This window comes from Bufo bufo, chromosome 4, assembly GCF_905171765.1.
Source record: "Bufo bufo chromosome 4, aBufBuf1.1, whole genome shotgun sequence".
Classification (NCBI taxonomy): domain Eukaryota; kingdom Metazoa; phylum Chordata; class Amphibia; order Anura; family Bufonidae; genus Bufo; species Bufo bufo.
The window spans coordinates 103,017,649-103,041,387 of NC_053392.1; the positions used below are offsets into that span (position 1 = coordinate 103,017,649).

General features: G+C 47.7%; 1 protein-coding gene across 4 annotated transcripts in view; it reads left to right on the forward strand.

Annotated features, from left to right (window-relative positions):
* Positions 1 to 23,739, forward strand: part of UGGT1 (UDP-glucose glycoprotein glucosyltransferase 1) — a 119,021-nt gene that overhangs the window by 86,837 nt on the left and 8,445 nt on the right. For all 4 annotated transcript variants that reach the window (XM_040427582.1, XM_040427585.1, XM_040427583.1 and 1 more), the window contains 8 exons: positions 663 to 748; positions 850 to 934; positions 1,612 to 1,700; positions 2,351 to 2,455; positions 4,401 to 4,485; positions 13,696 to 13,878; positions 15,190 to 15,350; positions 15,457 to 15,571. In XM_040427582.1, coding sequence (XP_040283516.1) covers positions 663 to 748; positions 850 to 934; positions 1,612 to 1,700; positions 2,351 to 2,455; positions 4,401 to 4,485; positions 13,696 to 13,878; positions 15,190 to 15,350; positions 15,457 to 15,571 — 909 coding nt within the window. The remainder of the gene's footprint in view (positions 1 to 662; positions 749 to 849; positions 935 to 1,611; positions 1,701 to 2,350; positions 2,456 to 4,400; positions 4,486 to 13,695; positions 13,879 to 15,189; positions 15,351 to 15,456; positions 15,572 to 23,739) is intronic.

Here is a 23,739-nt window from a genome sequence, read left to right on the forward strand (position 1 = left end):
ATTTGCATATATTTAAACATCATATTTCTCAGTAATGCGGGCACATATGACCATGGGACCAACACAGGTGCCTTCAGCTGGTCAGCCAGCCTCATGGGTACAAATCTGTTGACAGATGGCCTTGGACTCCTATTAGGAGGATATGAGGAACATGTGGCTACACTCAGACGCATGCTTCTGGATCTGTATTTGGGGGGGTTGTGGTTATCACCACACCATCTAGATTTTGCTCTGAGGGTAAAAGTAAGGAGGTGAAAGCCCCTTGAGATGCTAGGGAAAGAATTGTTACAGTGCACTGCAGGCTTGGCATAATGGAGAGCGTGGGCATCTCTATGCTGCGAATGGGTGGACGGTGTGCATTGTCAGTCACCACTTGTGAGGCCACCGTAGTGGTAATGGTTGTTGACCATCACTGTCAGAGAACCTAACAATCAACTGGATTTGCTAAGTCACTAAGATTTGCCATCAGTTTTTTGATTTGTGCGGGACGAACGCCTGCCAACCCTTGCCATGAAATGGCGGTGGCACCAGGGTTGCAGAGGATTTTGTGAAATGACTGACATACTACATCCTAGTACTACAATACTGTATGAATAGCCTTTCCGCAGCATAGTCCTGAAGAATGAGCACCACCGACTTGTACTTGTGTTTTCCTCCCATAGGGTTATTTCCAATTAAAAGCGAATCCCGGTGCGTGGGTTTTACGACTCAGGAAAGGCCGTTCCGAGGACATTTATAACATATACAGGTAAAACATGGAATTAATGCCAGTGCAGGATCAGCTGTAAGTTTGGTGGAGCTGTATAGCAGTATTAACCTCTCAATGTCTCGGACACCGTTCTCTCGCAGCCATGATGGAACAGATTCTGCCCCTGAAGATAAAGAAGTAGTTGTTGTTCTTAATGATTTCAGGAGCAAAACCATCAAAGTCAAAGTAAGTTCCATGCCATAGAGTCCCCTACTTGTTCTATTAAGACCTACATATGCATAGGGGTCCATTAAATGATTCCTTGCCCCGCTTAGATGTTTCTTTTTTAGCTGAATAATTACAAAGCATCATTGGAGTGGCTAAAAAACAACATTTCATCATCATAAGCGGGCTCTGTCATTAGACATTTGTGTTGTACTGCCGTAGGCATAGACGAGGCAGAGGGGTAGATGTACACACACTAATAAGGCTGGGTATGAAGCGGGCTCTGTCATTAGACATCTGTGTTGTACTGCCGTAGGCATAGACGAGGCAGAGGGGTAGCTGTACCCACACTAATAAGGCTGGGTATGAAGCGGGCTCTGTCATTAGACATCTGTGTTGTACTGCCGTAGGCATAGACGAGGCAAAGGGGTAGCTGTACCCACACTAATAAGGCTGGGTATGAAGCGGGCTCTGTCATTAGACATCTGTGTTGTACTGCCGTAGGCATAGACGAGGCAAAGGGGTAGCTGTACCCACACTAATAAGGCTGGGTATGAACAGAACAGGGACTGACAGATCTAAACACGGTATCTATTAGGACTTGACACCCGTGTCAGCACTGTCTGAAGAAAATGCCGACTCTGGTGTTAATGTCTTATATGTTTGGTACTTCCATTGTATGTCTGTGGTTTAAATAGGTTCAGAAAAAGCCAGACAAGATGAATGAAGATCTTCTCAGTGAGGGGACACATGAGAATGAATCGGGCTTCTGGGACTCGCTTACATGGTATGTTTGGACTGGTGCTTAGGCCCCCTAACGATTATTTTTTTCTATTTTCCCAAAAGACGTCTGATTAAAATTTGAGACGTATTGTGTCTTATGTAGTCTTTATATTATGTGTCTACACCTGTCCCTATGTATTAGTTGTGACAAGATGCTTCTAATGCAGTCAGTCCAATACCACACGTGCATAAAGTAAGACAGGTGCCCTCCACAGGTACTAACCTGCAATGAGGGAGTTCCAGCTTTGAACGGTCCCTGCTTGTTAGACGGGCACCTCGATAGTGAACTATTCACAAAGTGCCCTCTTGCTGGGACCCCTAGCATTCAACTGCAATCTGTGGATAAATCTGTCAGAAAGTGTTCAGTTTCCCTGCAGCGCCACCACCTGGCAAAATGAAGTATTACACAGTGTCCATTCTAATCCATGGGTTATTTGTGTAATAAAGGACAGGATAGTGTAATCCCTCTCCACTTCGGGGCAAGACAAAAGGGTCACGAACCGAGTAGCCCCACCATTAATTCATATTCTCTGATAGGGGGTATGAAAATTTTATTTTTTTTGTTCGTTTAGAAATACCTTTAATGCCACTTTACAAGTTTGTTACTTGGTATTGAGTGAGAAGTGTGACTATTTGTCTGCTCTTTCTCATTAGGGGGCTGGCAGGAGGGCAGAAGCAGGAGGAGGTGAAACAAGATAAAGAAGATGTCCTTAATATTTTCTCACTGGCCTCCGGACACTTGTATGAGCGCTTTCTAAGGTGAGTCTATAGTGTTGGGCTGAGTGCACACTGTTTGCAGTGTCTGCTTGTTGTCACCCACTGGATCCCAAAAGAGTGTGCTTTTGGCCTCCTTTGGACTGGTATATGTTGGTACAACTTTTAGAATTTTGTGGATTAGCACTGTGTATAGGCAGCTTGCAAAATAACAGATATTGCATGATATAGGGGTTCTCCAGGCTTTTAATATTGATGACCTATCCTCAGGGATAGTTCATCCATTTCAGATCGGCGAGGGTCCGACTCATGGCACCCCCAGCGATCACCTGCACTGCGCATGCCGTCTCCTGTCTCTCTTCCTGCTTGCCATAGAGATAGCAGCAGCGATCAGGAAGTGAAACTGGAGACATTGCGTGCCTTCTCTTCACACAGCTGACCGGCGGGGGTGCTAGTGGTCGGACCCTCACCAATCTGATATTGATGACCTATCCTCAGGATAGGTCAGCAAAATTAAAAGTCTGGAAAAACCCCTTTAACATAGGAGCCTATAGACCATGGCTATACAGTGGTGTATGTTGGAGACATACAGTACAGACCAAAAGTTTGGACACACCTTCTCATTCAAAGAGTTTTCTTTATTTTCATGACTATAAAGGCATCAAAACTATGAATTAACACATGTGGAATTATATACATAACAAACACGTGTGAAACAACTGAAAATATGTCATATTCTAGGTTCTTCAAAGTAGCCACCTTTTGCTTTGATTACTGCTTTGCACACTCTTGGCATTCTCTTGATGAGCTTCAAGAGGTAGTCCCCTGACATGGTCTTCCAACAGTCTTGAAGGAGTTCCCAGAGATGCTTAGCACTTGTTGGCCCTTTTGCCTTCACTCTGCGGTCCAGCTCACCCCAAACCATCTCGATTGGGTTCAGGTCTGGTGACTGTGGAGGCCAGGTCACCTGGCGCAGCACCCCATCACTCTCCTTCATGGTCAAATAGCCCTTACTTTTCAAAGTTTTCCCAATTTTTCAGCTGGCTGACTGACCTTCATTTCTTAAAGTAATTTTCTTTACTCAGCTGCTTTTTTATTGCCATAATACCAATTCTAACAGTCTATTCAGTAGGACTATCAGCTGTGTATCGACCTGACTTCTCCTCAACGCAACTGATGGTCCCAACCCCATTTATAAGGCAAGAAATACCACTTATTAAACCTGACAGGGCACACCTGTGAAGTGAAAACCATTTCAGGGGACTACCTCTTGAAGCTCATCAAGAGAATGCCAAGAGTGTGCAAAGCAGTAATCAAAGCAAAAGGTGGCTACTTTGAAGAACCTAGAATCTGACATATTTTCAGTTGTTTCACACTTGTTTGTTATGTATATAATTCCACATGTGTTAATTCATAGTTTTGATGCCTTCAGTGTGAATCTACAATTTTCATAGTCATGAAAATAAAGAAAAGTGAGTGAATGAGAAGGTGTGTCCAAACTTTTGGTCTGTACTGTACATCAGGAAGTCTTCCTGCGAATAGACCTTAAAGGGAATCTGTCCCCGCAGAACCCCCCTTGAAATACTGTAAAGAGTGCATCGCTCAAACAGCATTAGTATACAGCACACAGACCCTTTGCTGGCTGATGGCGGGGGAGCAGCAAGAGCATTGGGTTCAGTCTGTTATTCTGCGCTGTTCATCCGGACAAAAACAACCTTTACAGGGTTCCTCTTTACATTCCTCTGATCCCCAGAACAATTTTTCCAACTGATCTAAAGGAAATAATCCTTTTAGGTTCAGTGAGCTTATTTTGTACTGAGACTGCAATAAGACAGCGTGAAGGTAAGAAAGAGATGATAGCAACTTGTATCTCCCAATGCATCCCATGAAACTTGTCTGTCCAGGGACTGCATGATAACAGCACATTCATAAATGGGAACAGACCGTGGAGTTGTGTTTGGCTTCTTGAGATCCGTTTTCTTACCCACAGAATAATGATGTTATCTGTACTGAAGAATACAAAGACACCGGTGAAGTTTTGGTTTCTGAAGAACTACCTGTCCCCTACTTTTAAGGTTTGTATATTTTGGGTGGTGGTTAGTTCACGGTGGGAACGACTCAGTCTATATCTCGAAATTCAAGAACCTGTGGTCTTCCACACCTCACAGAGATCATCACTGGGTCTGGCTATGGCTACTTTAACACTAGCGTTTTTGCTGCATCCGGCAGGGTTCCGCAGAAACGCTTCCGTTACTGATAATACAACCGTCTGCATCCGTTATGAACTGATCCTGTTGTATTATCTGTAACATAGCCAAGACGGATCCGTCATGAACTCCATTAAAAGTCAATAGGGGACGGATCCGTTTTCTATTGTGTCAGGGAAAACGGATCCGTCCCTATTGACTTGTATTAGGGGTCATGCTGGATCCGTCTTGCTCCGCATCCCAGGACGGAAAGTAAACCGCAGCATGCTGCTGTTTGCTCTCCGGTATGAGAACGGAACAATGCCTTTTGGAGCATTCCCTTCTGTTCAGTTACGTTTTCTCTCCATTGACAATGAATGGGGACAAAACTGAAGAGTTTTTTTCCGGTATTGAGACCCTATGACGGATCTCAATAAGTGAAAAATAAAAACGCTTGTGTGAAAGTAGCCTTAGATTGATAATATGGTGGATATAATTTATAAGAGTATGAATAATCACCAAGTTCTGTGACCATATAAAAGTTCAAGACTGTAGCCCATAAACAGTCCTATAGGCAGGGCTGTGGAGTCGGTAGATAAATGCTCCGACTCCTCAGTTTTTGGTACTTCCGACTCCTCTGTATTTAATATGCAAATGTATTTTCTCGCCCATATTCATTGGGGGACACAGGAACCGTGGTATAGCTATGTCCTCTAGGAGGCGTTGACACTAGTAAAAGCTGTTACCTCCTCCCCTGGCAGCTATACCCCCTCCAGCCTGGAGAGAGAGCTTAAGTTTTTTTCTAGTGTCAATAGGAGGCAAGACCTCCCTGCTCTGCAGGGATCTCCTGAAGATTTTTTATTTCAGTTTATTTTTTTCCTTCTTTTTCAGATGGGACAACAGTGGACGCCTAGCCTCCCTGTTCTCCCGGGGTCGAGTTGCGCCAGTGCCGGTCACCCGCACTGCTGCCTCCCCCACAGAAGACAAGGTGGACCAGGGCAGCCTCGCTCCCCTGCATCCCGCCAGCCAAGGGGTCACCCATCCAAGCCCCCCTTTTCCAGCTTCCTGCCACTACGGTGCCAGTAGCTGAAGGGGTGAGCCTGCTGGACCAGAGGAGCGGTGAAGATGGCGGCAGGATGAGGTGAGTACACGGGAATAGCTAAGTATTAACCCTCTTCCCCCTCCCTCCCTCATTCAGATCACTCAGGGGCCCGCTCCGAGCACACGTACGATTAAGGCATGCCACCGACCTCCGGGTATATCTAGCCAGTTTAACACCCTCCAGGGTCCCCTTCCAGGGGCATTCTCCGTTGTGGCGGCTTTCTAGTTCCCCCCCTTACTAGGCAAGAGCACACTCCATCGGGGGTTAATGGCAATGCCTGCGCCATTATACAAAAAGATGGCGTCCGACATAGTCACTGGTCGGCAACCATCTCTGATCTTACCCACCTCCCCCTGCAATGTGCCTAAGCTCGGCGACTCCAGCGGAGGCCTAGAGCGACGGAGACGGGCGGCTGCACGGGGTTGCTGAGCGGAGGGAGTTGCCTGCGGCGCAGTGCCATGGAGTGAGCAGACTTTTCCCTGGTGGCTGTGGCGGCCGGCGGGGCATGTGGGGACCGAGCGCACCGCTGGTCCGAGATGCTTGGTCACACTTGCAGAGGAGGCCCCCGCTCCCCGACACCTACCACAATTTACACCCCTTGGTGCGGACACCGGCGCACCACTCTGGAAGAGGTTAACTGCAGCGCAATCGGCCGTGCACCGCATCGGTGTTCCGGCCCGCGCTTCTCTCTGTCCTACCCGCCTATCATCTGCGGGGTGAATGCCCCCAGTCAGTCCGGCCGGCCTCTGACACGGCCGGTGCAACATTCGGCGGGGGGCGGGGCACCCTCTTGGAATGCCGCAGCTTTCATCCCGAAGGTGGTCTCTTCCCGCCTTTCTCCTCCAGATACCTGCTGAGCTTCGTCACTGGTCCTCGTGACTGCCTTAACCCTTTCTGGCCACCACCATTCTTAGGCCGGCACCTGATGATCTGGGGCTCCTCCCCCTAAGTACAGTGCATGAGTGGAGAATTTTTAACCCCTTCCTGCCTGTCATTGAGGCCGGCTTCCTAGAAAAAATTTATAAAATAATAATAAAGGAAATGTGCGTCCATTCGGGTCCCCCTCCTCAGCCGCAGGGCCACCCGGTCAGTGTGGTTCCACACTGGGCCCGTGTCCTATCGACTCCTAATGGTTCCCAATCCGACCTCCGGGGCCGTTTGGTTGATGATTCTCCACATGCGCATTCCAGTGACGGACCGCTGCAGGATTCCAAATCCATCCTTCGGGGCCAATTGGTTGATGTTTCTCCACCTGCGCAATCCAGTGAAGAACAACTGCAGGATCGCAATCCATCCTCCGGGGCCGTTTTGGTTGATGATTCTCTACCTGCGCAATCCAGTGACGGACCACTGCAGGATCCCAATCCACCCTCCGGGGCCGTTTGGTTGATGGTTCTCCACCTGCGCAATCCAGTGACGGACCACTGCAGGATCCTAATCTGCCCTCCGGGGCCATTTGGTTGATTCTCCACCTGCGCAATCCAGTGACGGACCACTACAGGATCCCGATCCGCCCTCCGGGGCCGTTTGGTTGATGATTCTCCACCTGCGCAGTCCAGTGAAGGGCCACTGCAGGATCCCAATCCGTCCTCCGGGGCCGTTTTGGTTGATAATTCTCCACCTGCTCAATATAGTGGAGAACCTCTGGAATTCCCAATCCACCCTCCGGGGTCGTTTGGTTGATAATTCTCCACCTTCGTACATCACGTGGAGGACAGCTGAAGCATTCCAAACCCACCTTCCGGGTCGTTTGGTTGCTAATTCTCCACCTGCGCAATCCAGTGAAGGATCGCTGCAGGATTCCCAATCCGTCCTCCGGGGCTGTTTGGTTGATAATTCTCCACCTGCGCCATACAGTGGAGAACCTCTGGATTCCCAATCCACCCTCCTGGGTCGTTTGGTTGATGATTCCCCACCTGCGCAATTCCAGTGGGAGGCAACTGGAACTTCCCAATCCACCCTCTGGGGTCGTTTGGTTGATAATTCTCAACCGGCGCAATTTTATACAGGACCTCTGTTCCCATTCCACCCCCCCTGGGTGGTTTGGTTGCTAAGCCCCCTCCTGCGCAGTCCGCATCTGCCAGGGGCGAGATTCTGAGGGGCAGACCTATGCGCTAGCGGACCACAGCAGGTCATCTTCTCCTCGAACATCTCCGCACCCCCTCCCTTCATCCCCGGGGGGGAAGTATCACTGGTTCAGACCCTGACATGAATCCGAAGCAATCTCCTAAGATTGCGTCTACGGTGGCCAGCAGCACTTGTCGTAGGCATTACCCCCTTCCTTGGCAGAGTAATTGCACTACTTTGGGATACAGTACTGACCTTATACATTGTCCCCTGTCATAGGTGGACTAAGTACAATAGCACTGATTTCAGTGCCGGACGTATACATTCCCCCTTCTGTAGGTGGTGGAATTGCATCTCCACTGGGTTCAGTACCTGCCGTATTCATTAGCTCCTTCCACAGGTGGCAGGATGACATTATCACTGGTTACAAGGTGTGCTGGATGCATTACCCCCTTACTTAGGTGCTAATTGCACTCCCACAGGGTACAGGACTCGCCATATGCACTAGTTCTCGCCGTGGGCATTAACCCTCCTTTATAGGTGGGGTATTTTCCCTACCACTGGCTTAAGTACTCCGTACGCATTCCACCTTCCATAGGTAGGGTAATTGCACCACCATTGGATACGGTCCGACTGTCGCGCTATCCTCCCATAGCCGGAGTGTTACACATCACTGTGCTTCCTGCTTGCCTTACTCCCTTTCGCAAGTGATCCACTAGCGGGGGAATAACTGAATATCTTCAGATACGGCAATTCAACAGTCAGTACTCAACGGTGCCCGGTACTCTTACTCTAGTGCTATACGAGTGCCGCCAGTGGATACGGTGGCTATTCTCATTGTGTTCCTTTTGGTACCGGTTTTGGCCATGATTATAACTCCTCTGTCTTCTCAGGGGATTTACTAGCATCACTTGTGTCCTAGAGACTCCCATCTCCATGGGTCTTCATTGTTCCAATCGGTCATGATATTGTCCACATCAGTAGTAGTGCGTACACTATTGCACATATATGGTGAGTACGTTCCAACGAGTCAAGTGCTTCACTGACCATATTCTCTATCCACCACTCCTCCTTCTCTGGGGAAGTGGTTATGCTGGCGCTCTGGTAGCAGCTACAGCGTGTTTTCCTCCACAGGTGCAGCCTTTCGCTAATGCTTGAGTTCGTGGTCGCTGCAGTGGGACATCCTCTCAGGTAGGAGCCCTACCCTGGCGCCAGCTTGCTCCTGTTCAGCGCCTTTCCAGGTAGAGTTCTTAAGGTTGCTCTACTTATACTGGGGCAGTATGGTACGTGGCTTCTACGGATAGTCTCAGGCCTCCCTCTCAGTTTTTTTGCGCTGACGAAGCGAGCACTGGCTATTACTGTGGGAGCGGTATTGCATACCACTACATACTTGGGGTCTGTCTGTTTAGTTTTTAAGTCAGGTGATTGACTCTTCTACAACTGAAATCCTTGGCTACTTCTGTATAGCGCCAGTCTCTACGGGAAATGGGCTTGGACCTAGCATGTTCTTCCCCTGTCCCTTTCCTCCTCTGGTTCATGATTCATGGACACCCCGCATGCCTTGGTAGTTCCTATGTTACTACCTTCCCTCATCTGCATCTGCACCGGGTATTCTTTTAGTGGCCTTCCATTCCAGGCACACTCCGGTCCCAACTGGTGTGCTGTGGCGCCCTCCACCTCCCTCCTTCTATAGGGACTCCTTCCATTGGTCTGGGTGTACTAACGGTATACTACACGAAAGCTCCCCACCTTCTCTCCCGAGCAGGAGTGCCAGAAACATACGACATGGATGCCCTGACATCTCCTTGGCGGGAGTTTCTCCCTCCTTACGTGTTTCTTCTCTCCTACCCAGGGTTCTACGGAGGATCAGATGGAGGGCATTCCGACAAATCCTAGTCGCTCCGGATTGGCCCCGTTCGGCGTGGTACGCCGATCTCATTCTCCTTCTAGGAGATGTCTTTTGTCACTGCCACTCAGAGACGACCTTCCTTTAGGATCTGGTCTTACATCGGTATTTAGGGTCTTGGTTGACGGCGTGGCCTCCCCTGGTGCCCATGAAAACCTTCTTTTAGGGAGTGGCACATACGGTTCCTCCGTACCGCCCTTTACCGCCTTGGGATCTGAATATAGTTCTCTCAGAGTTCCAGTCTTATCCCTTTGAGCCCTTGGGGAGACATCTCTCTCCGGCTCCTGTCCTAGAAGGTAGTTTTTTCTTGTGGCTCTCATCTATCAGACGGGTGTTTCGAGTTGGGGGTGCTCTCTTGCAGAGAACCCTTCCTGGGTCATCACAAGGATAAGGCGGTTCTCTGGCCCATTCCTTTTTTCTTCCGAAGGTGGTCTCTGTCTTCCACTTCAATGTAGAAATTGTCCTTCCTTCACTGTCCCTCTTCTTCACTCTTTAAGGCAGGGAGCTACGTCATAATTGGCAGCCTCCAGTCCCTTCCGACGTACGGAACCCCCTTTTTTGTCATCCGGAGGTTCCACGCAAAGGATTGGCGGCCTCCGAGGGGCAATTGCACGATGGATTCGGTCTGCAAATGCCTTACCGTTCCGCCCTTAATTGTCACGGCTCGCTCCCCTGAGCGGTGGACGCTTCTTGGGCTCTGAGGCATCGCGCCTCGGCTGCGCAGTTGTGTAACGCGGCTTTCGGTCCTCCTTACACACATTCAAAAAATTTTCCAGGTGCATTCTTATGCATCTGCGGCCGCTGCTTAGCCTGCAAGGTCTTGCAGGCGGCAGTTTCTTAGCTACCAGCAGGGACGCTTGCTTCCATGGGTCTGTGGTTTTTCCCTCCCGTGGACTGCTCTTGAACGTCCCACGGTTCCTGTGTCCCCCAATGAATATGGGTGAGAAAAGGAGATTTTTGTATAACTTAGCAGTAAAATCTCTTTCTCGCTCTTCATTGGGGGACACAGCACCCACCCAGTATTAGACCACAGTTGTGGCTGTTGCTGGTATGAACCCCGTTGGGTTTTCGGCATGATTGATGTTCCATGTCTTTTTCTTGGTTGGCTTGCTTCTCCTACTGCTTCTACACAAACTGAAGCTCTCTCTCCAGGCTGGAGGGGGTATAGCTGCCAGGGGAGGCGCTAACAGCTTTTACTAGTGTCAACGCCTCCTAGAGGACATAGCTATACCACGGTTCCTGTGTCCCCCAATGAAGAGCGAGAAAGAGACTTTACTGGTAAGTTATACAAAATCTCCTTTTATACATTCCTTGAAGGAAAGAAAGGCAACATACATGTCATTACCACAGAACTACTGGCTGGGAAGCCAACCGTCTACTGTATTGAACAGTTTAAGCAAAAGACAAACACAATGAAAACAGCAAAGTTTTATTTTATTTTTTTATCAAGTGGCTGGATAGTAGCAGCCGGCAGAAACATCAGGAACAGGAACTTTACCAGTTCAAAAATGCAAACCACATTATTTGGTTGTTTTAGAACAAAAACAAAGCTTATCTATATGAACCAAAAACAAAATCGGTAAACCCTAGGAATGGTTTATATTAATCTTGGAATGTAGTGATAGCAAATGCAATTTAAAATCAATTCAATGTAGAGTTGTAAGGAAGAGAATTGCCTCTGCCAGATCCTCTTTCATAGAGGCTCTTAAATCAGACTTTATTATTTCTAGAGCTGAAAATAATCTTTCAGCACTGACTTGGGTGGGTGGCGTGGCAGTAACCATTCCGGCCACATCACTAACGATCTCTGGATAAACCAGGATGGCTTCTTCTACAGTAAGTTTAATGAGCGATCATACTTTTCAACTTCTTTTAGTACTTTAAAAAAACATATTTACTTCATCAGTTATCAGTGTGAGGCTAGGTTAACCATGGGCATTGTGTTCCCTGTAACAGCGGAACACAACACAATGGAAAGTATAAGTATTGCCGCTCCTTAACTGTGCGGTGCGTGCCATATAGTGAAGCATATGAAAAGCATGCTTCTTCATGGTCACTTAACGTGTTCGTTTTGCGGTAACGTGACGCACTGCATGCATTGGCCTTTATTCTTACAGTAGAGAAGTCATTAATTATAACTTTTTGTGAATTGGGACATTTAAACTTGCTTTTTTTTTTTTTCAATTAAAATTTTGTAGGAGTTCATTTTTTTCGACTCCAGGTACCCAAAATTGCCTCCGACTCCACAGCCCTGTCTATAGGTCACAAAATCCTAATAGTTTGTAGAACAGGGAACATTATTCCATATAATACACACCTCATCTGCTGCAGAACCTCATTTTGGGGAGAAAGAGGTCCTGTTTTTTACCCCCTGGAGAATAAAACTGTATACTACAATTCAGCTGCTGCAGAAACTCTTTTTAGAGTGTGCGGGCTGTACATTTTTACTCAGTCATTGGAGGACACAGAAGAAAGAACTTCCTACAAAAGCGATTTTTGAGAAAGCACATCTGCAGAAGAGATGAGCAGTGCCTGCGTAACGCCTCTGATATCACAATGTGATGCTCATACAAATATTATTTATAGTTACAATATCCCTGTGTGTGTTTCATCATCAGTGTTAGATCGAAAGGGGTCTGAAACCTGGGGTCCCCGCCTATCAGCTGTTTGTAAAGGCCGCTGTGATCCAGTGAGCGCCGCAGCCTCTTCTTAGGCCTGTGACGTCACGTGATGTAAGCGCAACTCAGTCCCATTCAAATAACTGGAGCTGAGCTGCAATACCAAGGTAGGCCACTATCCAGTGGATGGTGCTGTGCTTTGTAAGCTGCAAGGAGGCCTCGATCTGATTTTGATGACCTCTCCTGAGGATAGGTCATTAGTATCAGAATCTCGGAAAAAACACATTTGAGGGGTCATCAGTATGAGATTAGCGGGGGTCTTACTACCAGGACCTTCGGCAGTCAGCTGTACTAGGAGGACATGGTGCTCCGCGAATGCTTAGGCCTCTCCTAGGCCACTGACATCACGTTCATCGGTCACATGGCCTAGGTGCAGCTCAGTCTTAGGCCGCATTCACACATACGTGGATTTTTCACGGACTACGGTCTGTGAAAACCCGTCCTGTTGAGTGCAGGAGCGCACAGAATCATTGGTTGCTACGACGCCGTGCGCTTCGTGCCGCCGCCTCTGTACAGTAATACACTCATATGATCTATAAGAGTGTATTACTGTACAGCGGCGGTGGCACAAAGCGCACGGCGTCGTAGCAACCAATGATGCCGTGCGCTCCTGCACTCAACAGGACGGGTTTTCACGGACCGTGGAACGTGAAAATCCATGTATGTGTGAATGCGACCTTATACAAGTGAATGGGGCTGAGTGCAATACTAAGCACAGCCGCTATACAATGTATGGCGTTCTGCTTGATAAGTTGTGAGGAACGCAGCGGCCATCTCAAACAGCTGATTAGTGGGGGTGCTGGAAGTTGGACCTCCACTGATCTCATATTGATGACCTATCCTGAGGATGTAAATCCCAAAGAACCCCTTTAATCTTAAAAATCCAAGCCCACCAATACAGTGCAGGTAAAGGACAGCGTCTGCCAGATCCGTCGCACAGATACGCAGTAAAGTTTTCCATGTACAAAATTTCCAGGAATATTCTGCTGATCTGTTTAGCAGTAAATGGAGCCTTTTTTTTTTTATTATTTTACAACCGTTTTAATGTCTCGTTTCCTGTTATTCTGCTAAATTACTTTAGTAGACAAATAAGGTGCATCATTTCTGATGGACAGACCAGAAGCTACATGAAACACCCCAGTTGTGGACATTGCCGGGAAAACTCTGTTCCACATCTGGCTCTAAGCTTTTTCTTAAATACCACGACCATCCGAGCTGCTTTCTGCTCCCAAGTGGCATACGTTGTAATTATTCCTTGCAGGATTTGTGCCCCCCACTGGGGCTGTAATGATAGGGTTTCCGTGAACAATTTTCCACTAATCCACCATATGTTTTAACTCTTGCAGAACTTTATCCCTTACATGGCGAAGAAATATAACTTCCAGTATGAATTGGTCCAGTACAAGTGGCCCAGGTGGCTGCACCAGCAGACCGAGAAGCAGAGGATAATATGGGGGTACAAAATCCTCTTTCTGGATGTACTTTTCCCACTGGTTGTGGATAAAATCCTCTTTGTAGATGCTGACCAGGTATGCCAAAATGACATGAAGTGACAAGTAGCTGTAACTTCATAAATGGTTTATTCTGGAAATCACACGCCCCTTACGACTGTCCGACCCTGTTCACATTACATTAGAGCCCTATGATTTGTACATACACTGGGAAAATTTCTCGTCGTATACACCAAACATGTATCTAAATCAATGAAGGGCAAAAGAGTGTCTTTTTGGCTTCTGCCAAAATGGTTTCCAAGATAATAGTCAAAGGAACATAAATCTTGGAAGAGGCTGTGGGCCCTTTCTTTGTGACCACTCAGATGATGTAACATAACACTGCATCATGTAACCCAGCTAGGTGAAGAATTCTAATTGTGTATTTGAAGAATCTTTACAGTAGTTTTAAAGTGTTCTTCAGTTATAAACAAGTTTTCAGAAATGTATAGTACAGGTGAATATAAGAAACTTTGTAATATATCTTATTAAAGAATTATGCATTCTGAATTATGCTGGTCTTCTTGGGCTCTTTCTGCATCTTTCTCTTCACTCAGCCTCTTATCTTTATTAGCACTTGGTCTCCAGCCTCAGTCTATGGAGAGAGGAGGAGGGATGAGGAGGCTGCTGCCAGCTAGTACCTCACTCTGAACAGTTGTAGAGCCTTATCTTACTAGATATAGTAAAAAGTCAAAAGTGCTAAGTGTAGCAGCTCTAATAAACTGCAGTTTGTGTCTCTCATCCAGCATCCTCCTCCTCCCCCTTCTCTGTCCATAGACTTCAATGTTAAAAGCAGGAAAGAGCAAAGCAGTCTGATAAAAAGAGATAGAAGCATTTTTCTTTGATAAGATATATTACACGGATTCTTATATTTACCTGTACTGTTCATTTATGGAAAGTTGTTTTATAACTGGAGGTATGCTGGAGCTTTTCACATGGCTCGTTCTACATGCAATGTAATCCGGGATCCTCACCTACTGGGAGAGTCCAGGCGAAGTGGAAAGTGCGCTCATGTGTTACAATAACTCCCATAGACTTAAATGGAGCAAGTGCACACATGTCATCTCCTGTATGTCGCCACCTTGATGGTGGTCAGGAGAACCTGTTCTGTCAGTTGTTTGGGCTCCCAGAGGAGGAATCTCCATCATCTCAAATAATTATGGGATCATCTGAATGTGACATTAATGACAAGAAAGTTAGAGGTGTTGTTACACTGTCTTCTTTACAGTAGTTTTCCCACCACTCTTGTAACCCTAATCCTAAACCTAGGTCCTGCTCAACAAACCAGAAATGGCATTACTGTGGTGTAATTTGCAATACATAGAAAGCGGTAATTTCTCTTCATTTTAGATTGTGCGCACAGACTTAAAAGACTTGCGAGACTTCAACCTAGACGGTGCCCCATACGGATACACTCCATTCTGTGAGAGCCGAAGGGAGATGGATGGCTATCGCTTCTGGAGGTCTGGTTACTGGGCCAGTCACTTGGCTGGACGCAAGTACCACATAAGGTAACAATTCCCATTATTTTTATATCCGTAGAGCTGTATGACTGATCTAGAACCTGCAATGTAAGCAAATGTAAAATTTACCTTACTGTTCCCGTCTTCTTCCTAGTGCTTTGTATGTAGTGGACTTAAAGAAATTTAGGAAAATAGCTGCAGGAGATCGACTAAGAGGACAGTATCAGGGACTGAGCCAAGATCCTAACAGTCTTTCCAATCTTGACCAGGTTTGTGCAGTAGTACAGTATTCATACTACACATTTTAGTGATGGGTTCATCTGTTACTATGAAAAACCTTTTTAAATGATGGCTTCGCAAAAGGGGTTATCCCATTACAACTACTGGTCAAACACCAGAATGAGGGTCCATGTTCCCCCATTTGAATGAAGCTGCAGACATGCATGTGTGCTGCTGTTCCTTTCAACTCTGTGGGGTTGTGGGAGATAACAGTGCAAGCGCTCAGCTGTCTCCAGCAGCCCCATAGAGTTGAACAGAGCAGCAGCGCACTTATTCAAATATGGGACATGAGCCCCCATTCTAGTGATCAGTGGGGCCCCCCCTGGCAATTAGACTCTTATCCTCTATCCTGTGGTTAGGGGATATATTTTTGTAATGGGACAACCCCCCTTTAAAGTATCCTATACAGATAATTGTGCGGGTTTATGCTCACTTTATAAATGACAAGGGAATACTTGTAGTGCACAATATATGCAGATAGCATGTCCACCGGACATCAAGCCTTCTCAGCCATACACAGCTAGCATGGGCCATTATGCAAAATGGTTAAGTATCTCTGTCTTGCAGATATTTTTTTCACGCTTGTGTCATTGGAGGACACAGAAGACCTCAGGGATAGCTGCTGCCACTAGGCGACAACAGTATACCCCCCCTGCATACACCGAGCTAATCCGTTTTTTTTTAGCTTTGTGTCTGTAGAAGGCAGACTTGCCTGCTTGCAGGTCCGCTGATATTTTGTATTTTATACTGTTTTCCTTTATTTTCTAATGGGAATACAAGCAGTTCTAACCTCCTACTACCCCACACTTGAGGAGGGGGACCAGCGGGTCACCAAGCCTGCTGCTCATTCCCTACTTGTGGAAGACAGCGAGGCATGGTAGATCACAAATCCACCGTCATCCACTAGCAATGGAGTCACCTTATCAGTCAAGTCCACCAGTTTTTCCAGTGTAGCTTCCCTCCCAAAGGGGCAGCACACCGACGACGGTGACCCGGCTGGACATGACAGAGGTGCAGAAAGAGGCTAAAAGGCAGATATTGCTTTTCCCCACCACAACTTAATTTCTCCCATGGTTACCGTCTAACTGTCCACTGTGCTCTGATCAGAACTGGTGCCTTCAGCAGCGGGAGCGTTCCTATGCGGCGGCCTTCATCTGCGGCGGCTTCCCCTCTGCGGCCTCGGCGATTGCGGCGGCGCTGCGCTTGCCACTGCCCTCCCCCTTCATTTTCTGCCCTGGGAGACATCTCCCATTCATAAATTCCCTGTGCCTCTTGGGCCGGGGCCTCTTCTCCGCCGGATCGCGGCAGGGGGGGGGCTCGCTTCGCGCCGGCGGCCCGTGAACGTAAGGGTTAACCTTCCGCTGGGCGGCTGGAGGGGGCGGAGCCTAAATTTCCCGCCGCGCTCCCCTGTCCTGCCTGCTCCTCCCGGAAGTACAGTGGCAGTGTGCGTTTTTTTCCACCCTGAGAGGATCGTCCTTCTCGCTGCCGATCGCTTCCCGCCACATCCTGACTCTGGGGGCACGTTCCAAGGGTTACTCTGCGCCACTCTGGTAGGACCAGCACTGCTCCCCTCCTCTATACCCTCTCTGGCTCCCTGATCTCGGTCATGTCGGACCCAGCGGATCCCGCGCCCCAGGTCCTTGGTAGGGCTACCCATTATGCCTGCACTTCATGCAATGTGAAGGCAGGAACGCCCCTCCTCCTCGGATGCATCGCCTTCTCCTCCTCCCCCCGATTCGCTGTCCAGGGCGTCCTCGTTGGTTGGAGACCGTTCGTCCGGAGGAGAATTCGCAGAGTCGGACACGGATCTGGATCCGGACCGCTCATCCCAGATGGCCGTATTAGTGGAGTGTTACCGCGTTCGGGACAGGACGCCCCCTCCGGGAATCACGGCCCACTCTACCAAGGCACTTGGATCCTCCTGGGCTCACTTTCACCGGGCGTCGGCAGCTCAGTTGTGTAAAGCCGCGACCTGGTCTTCCCTCCACACTTTTACAAAGTTTTACAGGGTTCACACTCTCGCTTCTGCGGACGCCGCTCTGGGCCGCCTGGTCCTGCAGGCTGCAGTGTGATAACTGTCACGAGGTTCTCTACCTTCTTCACTCTGTTTTGTGTTCCCTCCACAGGGACTGCTTATGGACGTCCCATGGTCTGTGTCCCCCAATGATATAAGCGAGAAAACGAGATTTTGTGAAACTCACCTGTAAAATCAGTTTCTCGCTTGATTCATTTGGGGAACACAGCACCCACCCCGTTTGGGTCCGTTGACCGTGGAGTTGGTTGATGTTGTTTTATCCTTCTGCTTCTCCTACTGCTTTTGCACAAACTGAAGGCTCTCTCCTGGCCGGAGGGCGTATAGCTGGCGGAGGAGGAGCTAATAGTTTTTAGCCTAGTATCGCCTCCTAGTGGCAGCAAGCAGCTATACCCATGGTCTGTGTCCCCCAATGAATCAAGCGAGAAACAGATTTTACAGGTGAGTTTCACAAAATCTCGTTTTCCCCTAGTTCTCGGCCTTCTCCCAGCAAATCCCGGGACAGTCTTCCAGCGTACTAAGATGGAATTCCCTCTCCTTCTGGCCTCCCCGCTCATCTCGACCCTACACCCGGGAAATCTCTAGTGTCCTGGCCTGCCACCTTGTTCCAGGCCCTGGCTCTCCTCTTGATTGCCTGCCCAGACACAGTCTTGTGCAGTTCGGGCCTTTTTGCACCACTCTGGGGAAGAATAACCATTCATCCTCCCAGATCCTTCTCTTTTTTTCACCAGATGGCTCAGTGGATCCTCTCTATTTTAGTCCCCTGCTTTGCCCTGGCCTAGGCCTCAACTTAGAAGGCTAATGCCACTCCAGTGCACCATTCTCTGCTTCTTCTGTGTTGCAAAGCTTTTGTTTTCCTCCATTGGAGGGGCCGTTCTTGGCTACCTCTGCACCTAGCTGGTGTAGAGGAGAGCATTCCAACCAGGATTCTTCCAGTGTGCCTGAGGGATCTCATCTAGGATGCCAGCATTTTGGCATGTTTGATGTTCTAATTTAGCCCACTTCTTCTGCGGCCTACAAGGCCGCATGTCCAGTGGTACCACCAGTGGTGACTGGTCTGCTACTGGAGCTCCACTGCTGTGTCTCCCTCACCACTTTGAACCCAACTTTACCTCACCTTAGGGCCATAATTACCACTTCAGAGCTATGAGGGTAAGGGGCTCTGTGTACTGGCCAGGCCCTCTTGTTTTCCTATGGTACCATGTGGGGGCACCCATAGCCTCATGGCATGTTTTCTTCGCTTGGGAAAAGCATACTCCACAGCATTAGCACACTCCATTCTCTGGCAAGGCTATGCAGTTCATGGGGCACCAGGTACCTGCATTACCACCTTATTATACCAGACTTCCTCATTACTCTCCTTGCACTGTTGCTTCCTGACGTACTTGGTATGCATTAGCAGTTCTGTTGTATATCAGGCAGCCTTATCTCACCCTTGAGCATTGGCGCTTTCGCCTGCTGTGGTACTGGACAGCCGATGCAGCTCTGAGGTACTCCAGTTAGGTCTATTACTCTCTTCAAAGGTGGAGTACTCACACTATCACTAGATTCTGTAAGCCTGCACAATTCTGGTTTTACTGGACAATTAGCTTTGCTGCCTTGAGTTAGTGAAATACTTGCACTATCACTAGCTCCTGTATATGACAGACCTTCGTAGTCCTGTGGAGAATTCACACTTCCTCTGAATTCTGTATCTGAGATGATATAATTGTGTGGTTTACCAGGCAGATGCATTTCTTCTTTATTTTGCTGGAGTGATTGTGCTATTGCAAGACACTCTTATCTGACAATCCTGACAGCTCTGGCATTTTCGCATTATTAGGCGGAATCCTTATATTATCACTACCTGCTGTATCTGTCAGTCTTGAATCAGTGAGAAGCCGTTGACACAGTGTTTTTTTTCTGGAGGAATTTTGGTGTGGACACTGCACTAAAATTCGTCCGGTGGCCACGTGCTTTTTGCCTCTCATTCTTTTCAGTGGGAGGCAACACTGCAGATCGCAGAGCTTTATGTCCCCTGGGACTGTTTTGGAATGTCCCATGCTCTTCTGTTTCCCCCAATGATATGAGCAAGACAATAGAATTTGTGGGACTCACTCGTAAAATTCTTTACTCGTCTGTATCATTAGGGGACACAGCAAAGATCTTTGGTATAGCTGCTGCCACTAGGAGACAGACACAAAGCAAAAAGTGTTAACTCTTCCCACCAACTATACCCCTCTTGTGGCACTGAGCTAATCACTTTTAGCTTTGTGTCTGTAGGAGACATCATGCATTAAAAAATAAATAAAAAAAACCGACTTGGGCCCAGGGTGGAATTATCCCCCGGTTACCCACCTGGCAGCAAAGCGGGAGGCTCCCTACCCTCCCCAGCAGCCAGGACAGAAGAAAAAGGGCCTTAGAGGACCACCAAATCCTCCACCACCCTCCAGCCTTGGGCCTTCACTACCCCTAGCACCATTCCTCCCCACCAAAGTGAGCGACTTGGGCGGCTGAAGGACCCTGCTGGAGCCAAGGCCGGACAAGGCACCATCCTTCAGTGAACGCGAATTTGGTGAGTATGTGAGATTCTCATTTGGCCTGGCGACGGCTCCCAGGGTCTTCACAAAGGTTCCAGTCATGGTTATCCTCCATTCCAGGGGGATTAACGGCCAACCCTTACCTCGATGATATCTTAATCAAGGCGCCCACCCAGGAGGCCAACTCGGAGAGCACCCGAATTGTGTTGCACACTGTAGCCCACTTTGTTTGGATTGTCAACCACAAGAAGTCGATATAAATGAGCGTATTGTAATAACAGTGGTGGCTCACTTCTGGTTAGCTCTGGCGTGGTGCTTCTAGCCCAGAAGAGGGAACACCCTACCCTCTGAAAGATAAGTAGTAAAAAAGTATGGAGCTATAATGGGCGAGCACTCATACGTTCAGCATTAATTGATATGTATAAAAGACAATTTATTCAAATAAAAGGAACATAAAATTTTAAAAACTATCTAGAGAGGTCATACAGACAGTGTAAAGGACAGTTGCGCTGAATAGTTCCAAATAGCAGTTGTACATCCGTCTTCAGACAATTGATGTCCTAATAGGTTTCGGACTATGAAACCATTCAAAGTAACTTTTAGTCCCAACATAAATTCATATGGTCATGATATTACTTAAGTCCATATAAAATAAGCCCATGAGGATCTGTGAAAATGTCCTTGAGGGTTTTTATAAGACCTGCGTGATTCCTAATGAGATATATCGCATTGCACACATGTATAGCGATCATTGGAACCTTTATGTTTAGTTCAGTGTCTCAGTATAGTCCAGCTTATATATTTGCATATAGACACTCCAATGTCACTAGAATCAATCTCTTACCTCCCTCCTTTCGTTTTGTCCGGATCGTCCCCGGTGGCTTGGTGAGGGGCGAGCGGAGAGTTGTCGGCGTCTCGCGTCGCACTCCTCAAGCCAATGCAACTAGGATCTCGCGAGAATGCGCGGTATTTTCGGCTGCGATATCTTCCTGTTACCTTGGTTGCCGTTTACTTGGTGTTATGAGCGGAGGTAGTGAAATATTCGTTTCTATTTTTTCTAGAGTTTTGGAGGGCTTTGTAGCGGGTGCGCCCACCTTCCGACCAGACGCGTTTCGGGATACTGCACTATCCCTTCCTCAGTGGTTAGGTGTTACCCGCCATGCCTCCATCTTTTATATTGACTCTAATTAAATCAATCCCATCCGGTTTTCTCCTATCAATATCAATATACAGTTGAATTATGAATGTTGGACATAATCCCCACTAAGTATGCAGAAAGCGATTAAAATACTACACTAAGATCGTATAACTAATGGGTCGTTTTGTCATTTTTTTTTGTGTAGAATTTTACATATACCCTTTATATATTTCTATTTTTTATATGTTATACATGTTTTGTATATTTGGAATGTATCACGAAAATATGGTGATTGCATTGCTCGTGGTACGCCGATCTGGTAGCTCTGTTGGCAGACACACCATAGTCACTACCTTCTAGAGAAGATCTTCTCTTATAAGGTCCGATCTTCCACCCACATTCAGACACTCTTCGTTTGACGGCATGGTGGTTGAGACCACCATCTCAAAGGATTGTGGGTTTTTGGATCTGGTGATCCGAACAATGCTATGGGCTAGGAAGCCGATGTCCTCCAAGGTATACTATCGCAAATGGAGGTCTTTCTTTCAATACATTCCAAGTATTGTCACTTTTCTCCAGGAAGGCCTCGATTTGGGGTTGGCCCTTAGCTCACTCAAAGACCAGCTGTCAGCCCTCTCCATCAATGCCCCTTGGCTTCCATCTCGACAGTCCATACCTTTATCCAGGGGGTTACGTATCTGGTATCACCATACCATCAGCCTACTCCTCCATGCGACCTCAACTTAGTTCTGGACGCTCTGCAGCTGTCTTCTTTTGAATTTAGATTCCTCTCTGCCTGCTCTCTTGGAAAGTCGCTTTTCTTGTGGCCGCCATGTCGACTCATCGAGTGTCTGACCTCGTTGCACTCTCTGCTAAGTCTCCATTTCTGGTTTTGCATCAGGACAAAGTCATTCTGAGACTAGTTCCCTCCTTTCTGCCGAAGGTGGTCTTCTCATACCATTTGAATGAGGAGATAGTCCTCCCGTCCTTCTGTCCAGCCCCAGCCTTTCCCTTGGACATGGTCCGGGCAATCAAGATCTATCTGGATAGGACGGTGTCCTTTTGCAAGTCCCTGACGGGCCACTGCGATTTCTGGCGGCCGCCAAGTCCACTATCAGTTGCTGGATCAGGTCGTACATTGGCAAGGCTTATCGTTACAAGGACAGAGCGCTGCCCCTTCGGGTGAGAGCCCATTCCGCCAGAGCAGTTGGTGCCTCTTGAACGGTATGGCACAAGACCTCCCCTTTGCAAGTTTGCAGGGCAGCTACGTGGTCCTCCCTGCAAGCTTTCATAAAGTTCTATAGGGTGCATACTTTAGCATCCTTCGATGCTGCAAGCGGCGGTGCATTGACAGCACTAATGCTACTCAAGTTATTTATTTGTCTTCCCACCCATAGGGACTGTCTTAGAACGTCCCAGGTTCTTTGCTGTGTACCCCAATGACCTGGAGGAGAAAATTGGATTTCTTGTTACCTGCAAAATCCCTTTCTTGTCTCTTTCAGTTGGGGATACAGCACCTACCCGTCTTGTATATTCTCTATTATCTGCACAGCACACTGTGATCCTTGTTGGGTTGTGTTCCCTATGGTTCAGATATTTTCTTTTTTGCATAGGTTTGTTCTTTATTAATTATGTTTCTCCAAATAATATGACTCACCAAGTGCCTGGTACCGTCACTGATGGCAAACCATTGGTACAGTAGATAGATCTGTGCAGGAGATGTAGTTAGATCTCTGGGATTGTCTAGGCTGGATATAATTGTGGATGAGTACAATGTGTACACACGTTTTCAGCCTTTGAATGTAAAGAAGAATGTTCGTATCCACCAACAGTAAACAGATCTTAAAGTGGTTGTCCCATCAGGGCATCCCAGGTCAGGACACCCCTGTATGAGCTGAGCAAGCAGTAGGTTTGACTCTGGCAGATTTGACGTGTCCATGTATTAGGCTAGTTTCACACTCTTAGGCCTCATGCACACGACCGTTGTTTTATTCCGTGTCCGTTCCGTTTTTCGTAATTTTCTGCGGACCCATTGACTTTCAATGGGTCCGTTGAAAACACGGCTAATGCACCGTTTGCCATCCGCGTCCGTGATCCGTGGTTCCAGTCCGTCAAAAAAAATATAACCTGTCCTATTTTTTTTCGCGGACCCATCCAAGTCAATGGGACCGTGAAAAAACGCGGAGGCACACAAGATTGTCGTCCGCGTCCGTTTTTTCCCTATCATTTGCATGGCAAACTTGACTTCGATTTTTTTTTTTTACTTTCCTTCATGTCTGGTGATTCTACAAAAATAAAGGAAGACACACGGAAACAGAAACGGAACAATGGAACCCCATTTTGCGGAACGGAACACAACAACGGTCGTGTGCATGAGGCCTTAGTAGAGATCTCCAGCAGGCTGTTCCAGTAGAGAACAGCCTGCTGGAGCTCTCTGGATCCCATTATTGTCAACGGGGCTGGCGGGCA